Consider the following 18,963-nt stretch of genomic DNA (forward strand, 5'->3'; position numbering starts at 1 on the left):
TCATGATTTGAGGAAGTTCAGATGAGTTCTCTCTTCTAGCATGAAGCTAGAAGGACGTTGAAATCTGACACTAAGTAAACTGGGTAGGAGACAAATGCAATATGCTAAAGTTCATGTCAAACTGGTAATTAAGTTTCATACATTTCTTCAGTCACTGTTCTAATCCAAACAAGTTCAGCAATGATAGTGTTCCACAAAAGCTGGAAGTCTTAAGGGAACAAATTTAGCAACATTGCAAACATAAACATCAGCTGTATGATATTAGAAGCAACAGCTTGTTTTCCCGAATAAAACTCTGTGAGGAAAATCTGTCATGTAGAATTCAATCAGACAACTTCTTCAGTGTTGACTGGCTTTGCTTTGTAAGTTTCTTTTGCTTAAATGAGTACTTTTGGAATCATCAGGTGAGTGATCACTTACAAAAGTATAACCATCATATTTCAGTTAAATCAGTTCCATCAGTGTTATATCTTTGATGTCTGACTCCTTTTTTTTGCAATGTATGTCCAAAGTACTTGGAAATAAGTCTGATACCACACAAATGAATTATAGCTATGCGAAAAGCAGAACCCTGTTCCCAAGATACTACTAAGAAAAATGCCAATAAAAATGTCCATTACCCAAAAGACAAACAGATTGTGTTAAATACATGAAGATGAAGATGCTGCAAAATCCTGCTGCATCAGATCTCTTATTTTTAAGAGGAATGTAGACCTGTTCCTTCTTGTTCTTCTGAGCTGAAGGTTACTTCAGATGTAGTAAATAGAAAAAGCAGTCCAGCCACTAGCAAAGTAAAGTTTCTCAGGACAAGATTATAATAATGCATTGGAGAAATGCCATGCATTAATATAGTTTTGCAGATAAAGAAACTTCAAACTGTGCTTTTTGGAAAGATGATGGTGTGTCCTATCATCTTTCAAGGGAGAAGTTCATGTCCTTCCCGCCCATAGTTTTTAGAACACACAGCTTTAGTGACGTATAGAACATTTAGAAAACCTGAAACTTCTGAGTGAACAGGAGCTGTCCGGAGGTGCAATTGGAACTAATTGGCTTGTACCGATTAGGGCAAATTTTTCCAGGGTAGCCCACATATAAACTTCATTGTTATTCATGTGAAAATTATTTTCAAATCAATGGAACAGTTTCTATCTGATTTTCTGAATACAATAGATGTGTTGGATGCTGGCAAAACATGTTCTCAACCTCAAGAAAAATAAGAGAGGAGAGAGCCATCATATTTGAGGCTATGCAGTTGTCTTGTAAATTTAATTAAATATTTTGTCATGAAGAGTCCACCACAATTGTAGATAAATGTTCTCCATTTTCTAGTTTAAAGAGTGAGAACATATATATTACTCACTGAGGGGTGAAGCTTAAATGGAGATATTGCTACTGTAATTATTAAGAAGAATAATTATGATATCACCATCTAACAAATGGTCTAAACTTTCATCTTTTTATTATCACTATAGTGTTGGGAGTTGCCTCTTCCCTTTGGGATATTTTTTAATAATCCGATACAGCACAGCACCCGTATATTCCAAAATAGAAATAGAAACTTCTCTGTCAAACATTCTTTATCAGCATCCAAGCAATTTACAAGTGTATGAGGGAAAAAAAAAAAAAAAAAAAAAAAAAAAAGAACATACCTTGTTGACATTCCTTGGATGACTGCTTTTTTGCTCACTGGGTCCTACTCCTAATCACTTTATTTGCTGAATCTCATCATTCCTTGAAGATACTCAAAACCTGCCTGTGCCATGTTATCTAGGTGTCCCTACTTGAGCAGGGGGAGGTCTCTGGATCTTAATCTCTGGAGGTCCCTTCCAACCTCAACCATTCTGTCATTTTGTGATTGCCTTCTTGGATCAATTGCTGGCCTAAGAATATGTGGAATGTGATTTTATTTATCTCTCCAAAGGATTAACACTTTGCCAAATGTTTCTGGAGGAAGTAAGAATTCTTATTTCTGACATAAAGTACTTTCTCTTTTCTCAGCATAAGATACTCTTTCATATAGCTAAAAATATGTGAAAAAGACACTGTTGAGATTAAAATTTTTAAGTCCTTTGGGAAAAGTCGTTTTGTTTCAGTCTTTAATTGCACCATGATATAATATTTTAAATAGAAGACATGACATTCATTAGTAGGTGATAATTTAATAATGCTTTTTATCTTCAGTTTGTAGTTACACAGCACCCAAATCTTCTAGTGAAAACAGATGTGTTAATGTCCTCCTTACTATACTGCATGTTTCAAAAACAGAAATTTAGGTATTAACATGGAAATCCATGAATTTAAGCAGAAGCCTGTTTGGGTATTCCATCTTGGCTCACTCAGAAATGACAGAAAATGGTGTAGTCAAGCCATGAAGCCATAGCTCTCTTTGATCCCATGCATGATGATTCACAGAACTTGGTTCAGATGCAGTTCTCACATGTTTCAGGTTGCCTGCTGCAACGTGTTCTCACAGGTTGCTGGCTTTGGAATATCAGCCCAGTAGAAAATCCAACTTTCCCTGACATCCTCAGAGTTTGAGACAGTCAGATTTTTGGAAGTGGAAACTGCTGTCAAGTAGAAAAATTAGAACATCTACCTGATTACATGGATGCTTGAAGAATATGTTTGAAAATGGCACTGATGATTGAAGAATTGTAGAATGACATACTCATATGTATGTGAACATGCAAGATTTGGGTCTGAGTGCTGCTTCCAATCTAATTGCAAAATGATAGTAATGTAAAACAATCCATGTAGCCTGTCGAGGTGTTGAAAAGGACTAGGATATTTCTGGGGAAAAAAAAAAAAAGATGGTAGAATTTTCATAGTATTTTGTAATAAATGAACAGTGGGGAGTGTATTGCGTTTTATGACTTTAGAAGGCAGAAGTAATGTCCTCGTACATGTGATCACAGTTTCACAGTTTGAAAATGGTGTCACAGTCCCACAACGAGTGGGCATATGCGCTGCGGATTTACTCTCCACACCCTGCCAACACCCTGTGGTGCTCTTAAACTGTGAGGCCACACATTCTGGTTTTAAGATTGTTTCTTGTCATATTATATTGAAAAAGGAAAGATTTAATTTTGAGGTTTAATAATTCAATGCTAACAGTATCATTTTTTTCAACTGCTTTGCGGTTCTTTTTCCAAAGATAATATTAAAGTTGTGATTTTATGTTTATAGAATTTAGACAGCTCAGAGACAGAGTTCCAAGCGTGTCCAGAATAATTATTAAAATGTGAAAAATGTAGACTTTGATAAACAATCTTTCAATCTATTTCAATAAAATTTATATTACTTTATTGCTTTATGAGTAAGAATAAAAATAAATAGAAATAGATTTCCTATTACTGTCTGAATTGCACAGGTTCAAAATAAGAAAAGTATATTATTCACTACATGATTTTAGCCATACTAAGAGTGATGTTAATCATTAATTTCAGAAGAGATTTAATTTCTAGTTTCTTTTTGCAGTGGCCATCTCAATGCTTTATGTTGAACAAGAAATGAACACAGAAATTATTAAACTGAAAAAAAATTGATTTAAATAATACTGAAATATCTTTGATCATTTTTCAGACAGAATCTTCTGATCCTTTCCTTTTTCCCTTTGGACGGGAAAATAGCAGTTCTACAGCAATTCTAACCATATATTTTATAAGGGTAATGAAAATTCTGTTTGTTCAAGCAGGCACTGTGACCCCAGTTTTTGTGTGAAGTAAAAAGAACAGCATTAACTCATAAAAAGCAGTCTACATGATTTCACTGTCCAGTAGAATGTAATACTGTCTTCAGTCTGTATAAGCATTGCTGAATCAGATACATTGACTTAAAAATACTTTCAAATAGTTTCTGGAATGTCTGTATTTAACTCGTATGAATTTTATTTTATCTGTAGGGTAATGATGTTCGGATAATCCTTGGCCAATTTGATGAGGAAATGGCAGTGAAAGTTTTCTGCTGTGTAAGTAAATATCAGAATAAAGATTGCATTATATTTGAATAAAACATTTTTTTGAACAGAAACATACATTTTGCATGTGGTTCAGCTCAAGACAAACAGTTACATTTCTATTTCAATAAAATCCTTCTGCACTTGGCTTCAGTGGAATTTAGACTTGTGCTAGCCTGTCCTCGTTATAATAAGATTAAATGTCAGATTGAGCTTGAGTAGTTGTCTTCATGTCAGATCCTAGGAAGCACATATGTGTAGTAACAGATGCAGATTAATGCAAGATCTGAATGTAGTTCAAGAGTTGTATTCTGGTGTAATGTCTGCGTGCATGTGTTCTTGGATGTTTTGCTTTGTCAGAATAAGAAATTCTTTAAATAGCCAACATACATGTAATTAAACAAAAAAAAACTAATAATTTTTGCTACTCAAGATATTGCTAATTCTATAGTTATCGTTCACTCCTGAATGCTGGGCTCATGGCTCATCTGAGAAGTTCTTAATGAATACAAATATTATTTAAAAAAAAAGAACTTACGAATGAGTTAGGACCAGCATATACGATTTTCTCATATCCACAATATTTTTGTGTGTGCAAATGTGCTGCAAACTTGTGTAGTCTAGCTGCTATTGAAAGCAGGAGTAGCAAGATATGGATCTTTGCATGTATCTGATCAAAAAACTAAACAAAGCTAAACAGTAACAAAAAAAAACCACAACAAGCAGATTTTTAATGGTCTAAATTTTTAATGGGATTGAATTATTAGTCAGAATAAATAAATTAAATCTCTGTGAACTAGGAACACAAAAATAAAAAGCAAAAATGATAGCATCTAAATTTCAAAAGGTCGCTTTTTACTATGCACATAGACAAATTTGTCTGTCTAAGGTCAGAATGGAAAAGCAAAAGTACAAAGTAAATGTGCCATGGACACATGCTGGCTCTTATTCACCAACTGATTAGCTGGCAAAATTTTGAGATGTTGCGGTATATATTTGGAAGGAACCAAATCTATTTATATTCAGAAGGAAGTGGAAGGGATTGTTTTCTTTTTCATTGCTCTGATCTCTGAATATAGGTTCTTTGTATATGGTCCAGCATTTAAGTTGGCATGACAGAGATAATCACTGTCTTCCTTTTGCTGCCCAGATCCTCTACAGATTTCCTGAGAATTGGCTGCATTTCCCAGCTAACAGTTCCTGATCAGAACTGTCCTTTGTATCAACATTAGGAAAGAAATTGGGGTCATTTATGCCACTGTCCTTAGTATCTATCTTTCTTCCTCCACAATTCTTTCCCAAGACTATGAGATTACTATCTCATTGTAGAAATCTTCGGAGGGTCATGATGTCCTCTTATCCATAACACTCTGTTCCTAAGGATTTGAAGATGGGGGATGTGTCATTCACATGAATGCCCGGTTACTACTAATGATAGAAGTACGCGAAAATCAGAGCTGTTTCAAGATAATTTTAATGTACATTAGTGTCAAAAGCAACAATTTATATAGACTGAGGAAATTTGAGAAATCATGTATTCAGGCTTTTATATTTGTATGTTAGTTTCAATAACAGTCCAAATACAGAAGATGGCAGTTCAAAGTAGGTCATTTATACATTAATTACTTTTCAGTAACATCGCTGGTAATCATAAAATATATTGGACACTTATTGCACTCCCAGATGTTGAGTTATCTAACAGCAGAATAATTTATATATGTCAAGCTTTTGTAAGCTCCCTTCCCAAGTTTAGGGTCAGACAGACATTATTTATGATTCCCTGTTATATTTTGCAGGATATAGACTAACGTCATCCAGAGACAGGCTTTGGGTTTGTTTAAACTGAGGTGTTACAGTACCAGGCCAAGATTTTTATTTATTTACTTATATTTCAGGATGGTAATTATAACCTGAATATTATTTGGTAATAACTTATGTAAGTGAGAGTATCTTTAAAGTCTATCATAGTACCCTGGTTAGATCCAGTAGTTATATGTTTTGAGATCTCTTCAGGTTCTCTATTAGCATTTTTAAGTTCATGTCTTCTGCTTTGATGTTGGCATACGCACACACATGTGCGCACATACAGACACACACACAGAAATACACACACACAGTGCAGAGCACATAACTATAAAATAAATTTACTAAAAGATAGTCGAATTCAGTGGTAAAGTTTTAAGAATAGGACAGGAATGATTAAAGTCTTGTTGATGTTAACAGGAGTTTCCTATAATGACTGAAGGAAGTTTTGCTATTCATGTAAGTGTCCAAATTTGTAAACACTCTCCATTCCATGAGAAATCTTAATACATTAATATTGTTTTCATCTCAGTGGGATAAGTTTGATATTATTAATGGAACAGAAATCTGTGTATTTGCCTTAAAATTTTTCACTTTGACAATCGAAATGGTGAACTAGATGTGCTGAACAGCCATTGACTTCTTTCTGTTTGAAGCAGGATTAATATTAAACAACTGCACTATCTCTCCAACAGAAAAAAAAATCAATTCTGCAGAAATTTTTTTTTTAGAAAATTATTGGTGGGAATTTTTCCAACAAAGATGACAATGAGATAGAGATAATGCAATATACCCACTGAGCATATCAAGACTGGTGCCTGGTTGATGTAAAGGGCTGAGGACAATTAGGAAGATCAATATTACATGTAAGTCAGTCCCTATGTATAAATATAAGTAAATATTTCATAATATTTAAAAGCAGGCTTAATCAGTACTTCTGATACGAAAGGATGGGACAGTTGATGGAGTTTTACCACTGAGTGTCTCTTTTAATTAAATGTGAGCTGTTTTTTAAGAAGAAACAAATGCTTCCACTTGATAACACTCTTACTTTCTCTAGCTAATGAAAGACTAATATTGCACTCAATGGAAAATATCTCAAAAGTTAACATTTCTCTCATTTGGTTTTTGCTGGTCTGATTGTATCGGCTATTTTAATAGCACTTTGTTCATCTGCTGTGAATGAATAAACCATAGACTGTTTCACATATCACAAGTAGTTTGAAATAAATATACAAAAATAGTGTGAAGATAAAATCCTAATGTTATTCCGTATTGTTGTTTCATTATCATAGGCAAAAGTTTGAGTAAGAATGGAGTAAAATAAAAGCAGTCTTTTGCAGTATGTAAAAATGGATCCTTGCAGAAAAAAAGTATGTTTTATTGATGCTACTGTATTCTTTTTCCTTGTTAAACACAGTATACTTTCATTTGCGTATAAATTACAGTTTCAACACCAGCAGAGAAAACCTTTAACTTTTTTGAATGTGTTGCTAGTATTTAGACTAACATAAGCCCATTGTGCAAAACAATTGAGATTCAAAATCACTGAAGACACACTGAGAACAACTTGATACTTAAAACCATGTTGCAATATGTTTTTACAACGTGAGTTCAAGTTCTCTGTTATGGAATAATAACATAGTGTATCTTCTCCAAACTCTCATCTTCTACTCACTGAATAATAAATCAGTCATTTCATAACTTAAAAATAATCTCTTTATGCTAAAATTAACTAACAGCAGAAGTATCTTTAAGTACATTGTGCTTGTCACATTTTCCTTTGTCCTGACTTCCTTATGCCCTTACTGGAACAAAATAACTTCTTCATACTTGCTGTATAGTCATAATTAATCAAAAGCTTAATACACTTAAGCATAATACACTTAGAAATTAAATTTAATTTTTACACGTTATTAAAAGCTCCTGTATCTACCTATTTTGAGGCCCAGCTAAAATATATATATATTAAAACTTGGGTAAATAGCAGCTACTGTTTAATTACAGCCATTACAACAGTAGAATTTCATTGATATTTTATCATATGAAAATTTTCATTGATCATTCCATCTCTTGTTTGAACAATGTTGGAGCCATATATCTGCTTTTATAAATTTATGAGAAGCAGTATATGTGTGCAAAGTACAGAGTCAGAATTTGTATTTCTAAAATAACCTTCATTCTAACTAAGAATATCTTCATGGATTCAAATAAGAATGGAAAGCTTGGAAAAAAAAAAAAAAGCTGTCTCATAACGACAGAAAATATTGAGGACTTGAACTTGAGTTTCCTGTCTGCTTGAATCACACCTCTAGGATCTACAGCCTAGACAGAGCAAGCAAGAAAGTTTAGAGTAGGGACTGTAGCGACTTTATGCTGTCTGACAGTACAAAGCAGTTATAAGCCTTCTTTATTCTGCTGTTCCTTTCTCCTGTTCCTTTCTCTTGGAAACTGAAACCTGTTGAGACGTGATCTGTATGCATCTGAACAGCACAGGAAGGATCCATATATTTTGAGCCAGAAAATGCATCTTCCTAGCATAAAAATCATCACCATTCATCAGAATGAATAGGGAGCAAATGACAGCAAAAAAATAAATTTTGAAAAAAAACTCAGCTTGCATCCCAGGGCATTTACAGATTATGCAGGAAATAGACTCAGGTGCTTATGTAAACAGAATATCTCCAACAGCTCCAGTTTCAGGTTAACATAGCCAATGCTTTCTTATAAAATAGGATTTGATACTTTGATCTGAATATGGCAGAAGAAACTGCTGAAGATTGTCCCTCTCTATAAAGCATAGTTCCGTGTTCATTTCTGTCCTTGCAGATTTAAAAAAATGAAAATACAAGACTTCACCGAAAGACCTTGATTCACCTCATTATGTAATGGAATCATTTTTCAACATCACAAAAGAGAGAAGGCAAATTTACTGAATGCTGCCTTTGCTTTTTTGCCTTTGTCTTTACTGTTAAGGCCAGACCCCTGAAATCCCAGATCCTGGGGACAAAGGAGGGAGTCTGGAAAAGGAAGACTTTCCCTTGGTTTAGGAGGTTCAAGTTAGAGATCATTTAAGTAAACTTGACACCCACAAATCTGTGGGGCCTGATGAAATACATCCACAAGTGGTGAGGGAGCTGGTAGATAGTATTGCTGGTATTGCTAGTGTTTCATCTTTGAAAGGTTGTGGAGAACGGGAGAGGTGCCTGAGGACTAGAAGAAATTCCAGTCTTCAAAAAGGGCAAGAAGGAGGGGAACTGAGGCCAGTCAGCCTCCCCTCCTTTCCTGGAAAGGTGATGGAGCAGCTTATCCTGGATGTTATATGTAAGTATGTGGAGGACAAGAGTGTGATCGGGTGTAGTTCGCATGAATTCGCCAAGGGGAAATCACTTTTAATCAACCTGATTAACCAATCTAACCTTCTTGGATGGAATGACTGGCTGGGTAGATAAGGGCAGAGCAGTGGATGTTATACACCTTGACTTCAGCAAGGCTCTTTTGCATGGTTTTGGTTAACCATGAGCCAGCAATGTGCCTTTGTGGGGCACGTTGGCCAATGGTATCTTGGACTGCATTAGGAAAAGTGTTGCCATCAGGTCAAAGGAGGTCCACCTTCTCATCTCAGACCTCATGAGGCCACATTTGGAGTATTGTGTCCAATTCTGTGCTCCCCAGTACAAGAGTACCTGTGCTCTGGGACTACTGGAGAGAGTCCAGTGTAGGACTATGAAGATAAGGGGACTGAATCATCTCTGAGAGCTAAATCTGTTTAATCTAGAGAAGGCTGAGATGTATATATCTTGCGTACATCTGAGGTTTATATATCTTATCAGTGTATACCAATACCTTAAGGGAGGGTGTCAAGATTATGGGGTCAAACTCTTTTCAGTAGTGGCTAGTAACAGGACAAGAAGCAAAATAAAACACAGGAATTTCTGCTTAGAGAAAAAACTTTTTGACTGTGAGGGTGACACAGCACTGGAACAAGTTTGCCCAGAGAAGTTATGGAGTCTCCATCTCTGGAGATATTCAAAACCTACCTGGATGCAATTCTCTGCTTTATGTTCTAAGTGATCCTGCTTGTGCAGGAGAGTTAGACTGAATGATCTCCAAAGGTCCCTTCCAACCTTCATAACCCAGTTCCGTGACTCTGTGATCAAAAATTATTTCAGGATGAATTCACCATTGTTCCTACAGCTGGATGGGGTTTGCCATGTCTAAAGAGCTGCAGCTGGAAGAGAAATGGGCAAAAGGACAAAAGCAGATGTATAGTATAGGAAGGTATAATTGATTAAAGTAATAATGGCAAACATTTCATGCAGATTATGTAATACGTAAAGTAGTGGATGAATGATACTGGGTTTCAAACAAAAGCATTTTCAAGCATCGGTATATACAATGCATGAAATTTGATTTCAGCGATAAGTGGCCAAAAAAAATTGATTTATAGACAAAAGAGTCAGCAATATTATAATTTTTACAGTCTTTACAGATTTAAAGCCTAACCTTATTTTGGATATTAATGTAGTTGGGAAGTTACTATTTATGTATCTGCTTGGCTTTTGAGGTGGTCTTTTCAAAACAATTGAGTTCTGAATAATTAATATGTCATGTCATATTCTCCTCCTTCTACTGGTGTGATATTTTCTGCTAGGATATAAATATTTTTCAGTTAGCTTTAAGGTTGCACCACATTCTTCTGATGATTGGAATCTCTTTTATCGTATGAGCATACCTGGTTTATGTTAACACAGAAGCATAAAAAATGTTTTTTATGCAGATGAAGGGGTATCTGACTGAAATGGTAAAATAAAAATACCTAGTTACAGTAAGATTGTGAGAAAAATGTTGGAGTTAAAATCTGCTAATTTTATCTGGGAACACTCTTCATAATACGAAAGCTCTTGTTTCTTTTACTTATAAAAAGAATGTGTTATGAATGGAAATGCAAGCTAAGTGTGTGACTAATAAAGCAACTGCTGTGTTGTTTTCTATGTGTCTGCTGTATATTTACAGTCAATACTCATTATCTCAGTCTTCTGGAGTAATATGGACTGTATTTAACATTTAAGCAGTACAGAATTCTAGCTTAAGAAATTCCTTGAAAAAAAAAATTGTCAGTTTAATATTGATTTATAACATGCTGAAGACAGTGCTTACTTAACGACCACAAGCTCTTCACTTCATCACAGTTAGGCATTCATTTTTGCAACATTGTGATTTTATGGTGTCTAGGCTGCAATTTATCTTCTTACCTTGTGTTGTTTTATGTGATGTTAAAGCTGATAATAATTTACCTTAAACATGGCAGTGTGTTAATCCTGCCTCATATGTGATAACTATATATTGGAGTATCTCTTAGAAAGTAATTGCTCTTTGCTGATCTTCCTCTTTCTTTTTTTCTCTCTCTCTCTCTCCATTTTAGAAAGAAATGTTTCATTTTTCCTGCTTTTTAACAAAAAGATTTTTGGAAGAAAAACCATTTATGTTAATTTCTCTTCTTATGATCTGAATTTTAAAGAAAGGAGCTTCATTGTTAACAAGTGATTATTCTAAATCATCTTAGATACTTGTGTATCCATCAATTATTCTCTGATTTCGTTAACAATGTAAAAACATCACCAAAAATTATTTTATGTTTGATATGTTAGCTATAATTAACTGTTTTTTTTTTTCTATCATTGCAGGCTTATGATGAAGACATGTATGGCAGCAAATATCAGTGGATTATTCCTGGGTGGTATGAAAATCTCTGGTGGGAATCCTGGATTAATTCATCACAGTGTCTCACTAAAAACCTTCTTGCTGCCATGGAAGGTTATATTGGAGTGGATTTTGAGCCTCTCAGTACAAAAGTGACGAAGACCATATCAGGAAGAGTTAGTATTTTTCTTCAAATTAGTTCGTCACACAATCAGTGATCTTACCATCTTCTTGGCATAGGAGAGGGAGAGAGGTTAGACTAAAGAGTTCTTCTGTGAAAAAAGCTGGCAGTTACTGTGATTACCTTCACTTTCCTGTGGTTTGAATTTTTAAAATGTATACAAATTCATTCGTATTTTCTACAGGGTGAGAAAGCAGTAAATTTGCTTGCCTCATCTGTTCTCTATGCACCTTACATTTACATATACAGTAAAATTTAAAATCTCCAAATTACATTCTGCTCTACCATAAGCTGCATCATGTCAAATTAAACAGTTGATCAGCAGAATGGAAATCTTTATGTATATTATTTAATCTCTTTGTTATATTTCCTGTTTAACCCTAATCCTTCAAATGGCTAGCTTTGCTGATGATTTGTGCATCAGAACCATGTGGAGTCTTATTTTTAATATGTGAATATGTGATATTTTCATAAAGCACATAATGCTTTATCACAGAAAAAAATACATGCACGTGTTAGTCAATGAATAAACATGCCTGATTTTGCTGCTGGTGTCTTTCCTGCTTTCTTAGTGAGCATGGAAGGTATCTTTTCAGACAACTCATATTCATAAAAACATTCCATGAACACCTTGATAAACTTGTATAATAAATTGCCACTCAAATGCATAATAAGCAAATGTTTATTTAAGTGACAGTTATTTAATTCATACAATTACCCACATGCACTTCAGGCTGATGACATTGGTTGAACTGAAGCTTTTTATATGAAAGTAAAATAAATCAAATTGTCCTTCGTATAGGAAAACAGAACAATTCATAGGTTCCTCCTCCTCAGCCTCACCTTCGTTTCAATTCAAGCAGAACACACCTTTTTGGAATTTTAAATTCTTTCTTTACTCTTGTTTTGAAGATCCTTATTAGTGATGCATGTCTGTAAAATGAGGGCTGTGTTTTAAGGTGTGGGTTTTAAACCAAACTGTAAAATATAAAATGGTACTGAAGTAAAACCTAAGCATTTCTCCTTTGCAGACTCCACAGCAATATGAAAAGGAATATAATGCTAAGCGAGCAGATGGACAGTCCAGCAAATTTCATGGTTATGCCTATGATGGAATATGGGTCATTGCCAAGACCCTGCAGCGGGCAATGAAGTATCTTAATGCTACCAACAAGCACCAAAAAATTGAGGATTTTAACTATACAAACCACAAACTTGGCAAAATTTTTCTGGATGCTATGAATGAAACCAACTTTTTTGGAGTAACGGTAAGTCCTAACCAGTGGTTTGTAGGAGTCAAGGAGTGGGGTTTTTTTGTTTGCTTGTTTTTTATGTCAGTAGGTGAAGCAAATATAACATGTAAGATACTTTAGTAAAAGAAATTTAGTTGTGCATTTCTTGTATTTTCGGAGCTTCCTTACTTTCTACATTACCTTCAAAATTATGGTAGATGCCTTATTCATTACCTGTTTTCTGACACCAGCGGATGACACTGCAGATTCTTAAACATGGATGTGATCTGAATTAACAATCTAAAGCAGTCTCAGGGCAACCATAGATGTTGCAAACTGCAATGACCTTTTGAGTGATCATTTTAGAATGGAGGAATAGCAGGAAGATGGTCTGAAAATACTTCCCATTTCCATCCTTTTTTTTTTTTAATAATATACTACAGTACACTACTATCTCTACTCCATGTACTATATTTATACTATAAATTGCCCCAACATATTTCTGTAATCATTTACTTTTATTTAAAATTGAAATTTATCACTATGAAGTATTTTCACTAGAAATGAAGAGCTAGTCACATATTGTAATAATCTCATTCTGTTTTCAATTATATCATTGTAAATTTGTAGAAACTATTTTTTTTCATTACTTATAACTTTTGGCTGACTAACACAAGCAATAGAAGTGTGGCCCTAAAATTTTTTAATTACTGATCACATTTGAGAAAGTTTCAGTCAGCAGTTAAAGGCCTGTTTCTGTGTTCAAGAGCGTACAGAGCATGCTTCTCCACAAGGAGAGTAACTGGACTGTGTTTCAGGGAGGAAGGCCCTCGTAGTTCCTCGGAACAGCAAATGAGAGAACCCGCTATTAACTGACTTTGCTATGCAGCATAATTGTCTTGCAAAATGGTTAGAGGAGAGTTTTAAAGGATGTATGATATGTATTTCAGTGGTCCACTGAGCAAGCAGATTTAAACATGCTTTTGCAGTAAGGGCATGAAGAAATCTAGTATCTTTTCTGCCTCTGTGCAAGAGCTTTCCATCACTTTTCATTCCCAAATAAATTTTTAATCATATTGGATATTGAATGAACTGAAAACATGGTGAAGTAGCAGAACGGAGGCTATTGTGCAAGTCAGAAATTATTCTGAGAAGGAAATGTTGAAGTATTGACATCAGCAATTAGTGTAGGCTCAACTTTTTGCTACTTCTGTTAATTACCAAAGAGTCTATGTTTTATATTAAGGTAGAACTGAAATTGATTTAGAATTTGCAAATAAAAGCAATCAGATGGCTAAGCAGTTCTAAAAACTTACAGTTGGCTACGCAGTACAATTTTTTTTTTTTTTCCACTGGATTTGGCTTAAGGCTTCAGTAAAAGAATTGTGCAGTTATAGGGCTGCCTGATATATAGCAGCGCTGCTGTGGCTCATAAGCGGAAGAACCATTAATAAAACTCACTGTCCATGACAGCTTATAAATCATTCACTGCAAGGACTCAGACATCTCTGTCTTGAACTATCCAGGCACAACATCTCTGAATGGAAGTGTATTATGACCAGGGAACTCCTATTCTTTAGTACTTTCCTAACCTTGCTATTTAGTTTGGACAACCCATCATTTTAAAATTGATAATTTCATTAGCACTGTTTAATTCAACACCTCTGCCTCCATAGCCCCTCCTCTCCCCGAGAAAATTATTCTCTAGGATGAAATAACCTGCTTTTTTGTTGTTGTTTATTTGTTTTGGGGTTTGTTTTTTTCTTCATTAATTTCAGAGACACCAACAAAAAAATAAGAATGAACTGTAATTTTTAGGAGGAATAAATCAGTTTCATCAGTCATATTAACCTTACTGATTCCATTTGTCTTGTGGATAAAAAAAAACAAAAGATGAGATATGGAAGGAAAAAAAGAGTACAGTGTCTTTGGCTATGATGATTTGATAAAATAATGTTAAATGATTGGATTGAGAATTAATGGTCAAGTTTGACAATGAAAAATAGTAGGAAGAACATCCAAGAAGCTGGAAGAACATCAGTGAAAAATGTTAATAATCAGCTCAAAGAACCAAAATTAGGACACTCATAATAAAGAATTTGATATTCAAATACTCTCTTACTTAACTCTTAAGTCCCACCATGTAACCCATTCTGTAGGAACTGTATAATAGTTTTCAAACATACTTTTTCTGATTAAATGTTGACACTAATTCATGATACACTATTAAAATTAATTTGACTACGTGAACAAATCAGGTACAATGCATTGTCCATTAGGTGCTAATAAATATTAAAATAAGAAATCTCTTTTTTCATCACCCAAAATAATCATCATTGAAATTTGTCTAATTTGCGTTTAATTTTCAGATTTAGAAAACACTAATGTGTATGCATTATTTCAAACCTATATCTGAAAATGTACTTTTGTGTTTTCAAATTAACATAGTTTTAAACCTCATAATATAAATATTTTTTGTCACGGCATGGTAAACATGTATCTTGGTTCCATGGCATAGGCAGTTGGTGTTGGAGTGTTGATAATGTATATTGGAGGGAGCTTTTAGGGTTTTTTTCTTAATTATTTTATTTTAAACTGTTTTGTTATATGTAAGAACTAGGAAATTAATCTTAAAAAAGATTGATTTTAATTTTATAATTTCATTTCATTTCATCTTTACATCATTGATGTGATGTCATAACTGTTTCTAGCTTTACTGGGTTTATGCCTTAAGTCCTGAAACTGATGTGATACAGTATTCTGCTGCTTACTCTGTGATTAAAAATTAGGCTTTGAAAATGTTAATTTTATTCTCTTTTTTTTTTTTTTTTTTTTTTTTGTGTGTGTGTGTGTGTCTGCATTCGAAGAAGAATTACAATGGAGAAGTTAGAAAACTAAATACAGTGCTCTTTTACTTCCATGTCTGACTGTAGAACAGTGGGCTGAAATTTCATCACAATATCTGCTAGATATTTAAACTACTGCCATGAAAGAACTTTTGTGTCTGTCTCTGGCATACTGGATTCAAACTGATGCATTCCTATTTAGTAACTGAAAAATGCTAATTATTGAGTTGATTTTGTATTTTGATACTGATTGGTTTTGAAAATGAATTTTAGCAGCCTGTGTCCACTTCCCAACTGTTCTGAAATAGAGGTTGCATTAGAAGCAGAATAACAAGAGGAAGAGCAGGTTTATTTCATGGCATCCTAAAGAAATAATGCAACTCATAACTGTCAAATTGAGTAATACTCAATTTGTCTGTCGTAGAGAATTATATAGAATTAATTAGTACTTTAGAAGTGTGAACTCCTGCTTAACAAGGGATCTAGTTTTTTTTTTTTTTTTTTTTTTAATAGCATTACTGATTTGGGGCAGATAGTAAAAGAAATGGGGGTTTGGATGGAGACATTTTAATAAAGTAGCTCTCTGTTACACTAGAATATTGCTTTAATAGCACATTTTATTTTACATAATGTGATAGAGTGTGGGGTAAGGAGTATTAAGTCTGCAGGAAATACCTGACACTTTAAAGTATCTCCTAGTGAGAAACGCTTTTGAATGATTCATTGGATTTGACTTGGTGTTAATTTCGAGCATTTGAAAATTTGCTTTGGCCATTATCTATAATTGGGTAATTTGAGGGATTTCAATAAGCTAGTCAGATTGTTAGTTAGGAAAATATGCATGTTTATGCATCATTTAGCCGTGGATTAAAAAGCACTATTTGTGATCTAGATGAACTGTGCAGGACAAGATTGTCAGGGAGCATTCCCAAAAAGTTAAAAGATAAAATATAGCATAGAGGGACACAAGAAGTAGTCAACTTCTTGTGGTTTCTCTATGAAATCATTGTCTCCTGCAAAAGCAAGTTTTCTTTTAATTCAAAAGTCCACGCTTTTTAAATGGACAGGGCTATCAATGCTTCAAAGTAAAGAAACCAACTTCAAAGAAGTGGTTTAACTTCTAAACTAACTTTTTAGAAGTTAAATTTCATCAAAACAAGGAGGGGAATGTTGAAATAAATCTGTTTTGCAATTACAGTTCCTGGAAGTCTCTTTCTTCCCTTATATGTATTTTAATCCAATCCTTTCCACATTTGAGTTACAAATTTTCATTACAAACTTTAGGTGTACTATAGATTACTAAACTGATCTAATTCTGATGATCCTACTTTGAGTTATGCCAATGCGTTAGATAAAGCAGACCCCTTACAAGAAAGGTTTTGGTACAAGGGAACTCTCAAATAATCCCCGCTTATCTTGCTTCTCTTCCCTCCTTCTCCTCTCAAAACACAGAGCCTCCTGATAAAAATTCTCTTTCACATGTGGAATGTGAACAGCAAAACATAGAGCACATAATGTTAAGAGAAAGAGAAAAAAGTGATCATTGCCAGATATGAGATCTTATATTTTTTAAATCTTTACTATATCTTTCTTTATATCTTTCTTTATATCACACACACACATATGCACATACTTACAGGCTCTTGGCAGATCTCAGATTTTTTTAACAGCTGATCCTATGGATTTATGAATGTAAACCATAGTAAATTTCATACATTGTGTTTCCTTTTGATTTTTCAGAACTTGTTTCCTCTTATAGGATGTCTTGCCTAGTTCAGGAAAAAGGAAGAATATTTGGGGTCTGTCTGTGTGCAAGATCTCTTGCATGTCTTTTTGAATTTCCAGGACCTCAAATCTGAACCTGCTGGGGTGGAAATAAATATGGTAGAATTCTTATTTCCTTACTGCTTTCTCATTCCTAGTAATGCACCTAGCTCAGCATCTGAGAACAATACAGTGGGCTATGGAAACAATTTGTCTTCAATACTAGAATGGCTTACTAGGCAATATGACAGCTCTTAGAAGAACTAAGTTACTTCTCCTTACAGCCACAGCTGACGTTGGCAGATGTGTGTTTCTAGACAGGTACAATGGCAGGCTGTTCAACACCTATCACAATGGCCAATAGGTTTAGGAGACTCCTCGGAATAAAGAGCTACTAAAATAAGCTGTCAGCAAGGACACATAAGGATCATAAATAATGTTTGCTCATTATGAAAATTCAGAGCAAATGCTTCCATCTCTCGAAAATGTGAAACTGCATACAGAAGTAAATCAAAACATTTTGAAGTGAGAACTGAGATTAGTTCTGACATTTCTAGATTAGCCCTCAAGCTAAACAAGAGTTGATGATTTAATAAATATAGTAGTAGTAGCAAATAAAAAAGCTTTAGCTTGAAGTTCTGAACTATTTATTACTAAATCTGCCTTCTTAATAGGCAGATATTTGAGGATAATAAATTAATATGCATGTACAGAAAAGCTATTGTAACATATTCTTTGATCTGATTGACATCTCTTCCATCTACTGTCCTTTTATATTTAATCTTGTCTTAAGCTAGGCAGATGGGTGCAATGGATGCAAATACCAGAAGTCCATAGAAATTGTAGTGAAGGTGATTGTGTTGGCAAAGTGGTGGTGCAGGTTTGTCATCACAGGTTAGTTCTGCTTCAGATTTCTGAAAAATACAAAGCACAACTCAGCAGTTCCACCAGCCTGTTTTTACTGCAACCTATTTTTTATAGCTGCCTACTTCCAAGCCACCATTGTTTTCTCTTCTTTGAAGCTGAATGAGGAGGCACTAAGGAACAGAAAAAAAAATACCAAACTCGGAAGCTCTGTCCCAGTCCAGGTCAACAGTTATAGTAAGAGGGAGTTTCAGTAGTAGAAGAAAAAATACTATCTTCCCCTGCCAATTGTATACCAATCTGAGATTGATATATAAGGATATTTCCATAAAGAAACTGGAAGAGAGGTCAGCTAATTGCTGAAGAATCAAGACAGGAACCACCATTTCTGTATATTTCTTGCATAAGTAGGAGATTGTTCTTCCTGATAATTAGATGTGTATAGATAAGGGCAGGGACTCAGATGAGTCAGCAGGGGCTGGGATGGAGAAGACCTGGGAGATAGGGTCTTTCTATGCAGCAGGAATCAAATCCAAAGCTGTGCCATGGGGATGATAAAGGAGAAGCTCTCCAGTCGTTTAAGAGGACTTGTCCCTTTTTTTTTCTTCTTTCCTT

At 34.5% G+C, this 18,963-nt stretch overlaps 1 protein-coding gene across 1 annotated transcript in view; it reads left to right on the plus strand.

Annotated features, from left to right (window-relative positions):
* The window catches only part of GABBR2 (gamma-aminobutyric acid type B receptor subunit 2), a 349,731-nt gene that overhangs the window by 160,504 nt on the left and 170,264 nt on the right, over positions 1-18,963 (plus strand). The window contains exons 5-7 of the mRNA XM_026034555.1: positions 3,902-3,967; positions 11,446-11,637; positions 12,674-12,910. Coding sequence (XP_025890340.1) covers positions 3,902-3,967; positions 11,446-11,637; positions 12,674-12,910 — 495 coding nt within the window. The remainder of the gene's footprint in view (positions 1-3,901; positions 3,968-11,445; positions 11,638-12,673; positions 12,911-18,963) is intronic.

Source organism: Nothoprocta perdicaria, unplaced genomic scaffold (assembly GCF_003342845.1).
Source record: "Nothoprocta perdicaria isolate Ctin4 unplaced genomic scaffold, notPer1 scaffold_147, whole genome shotgun sequence".
Lineage (NCBI taxonomy): Eukaryota > Metazoa > Chordata > Aves > Tinamiformes > Tinamidae > Nothoprocta > Nothoprocta perdicaria.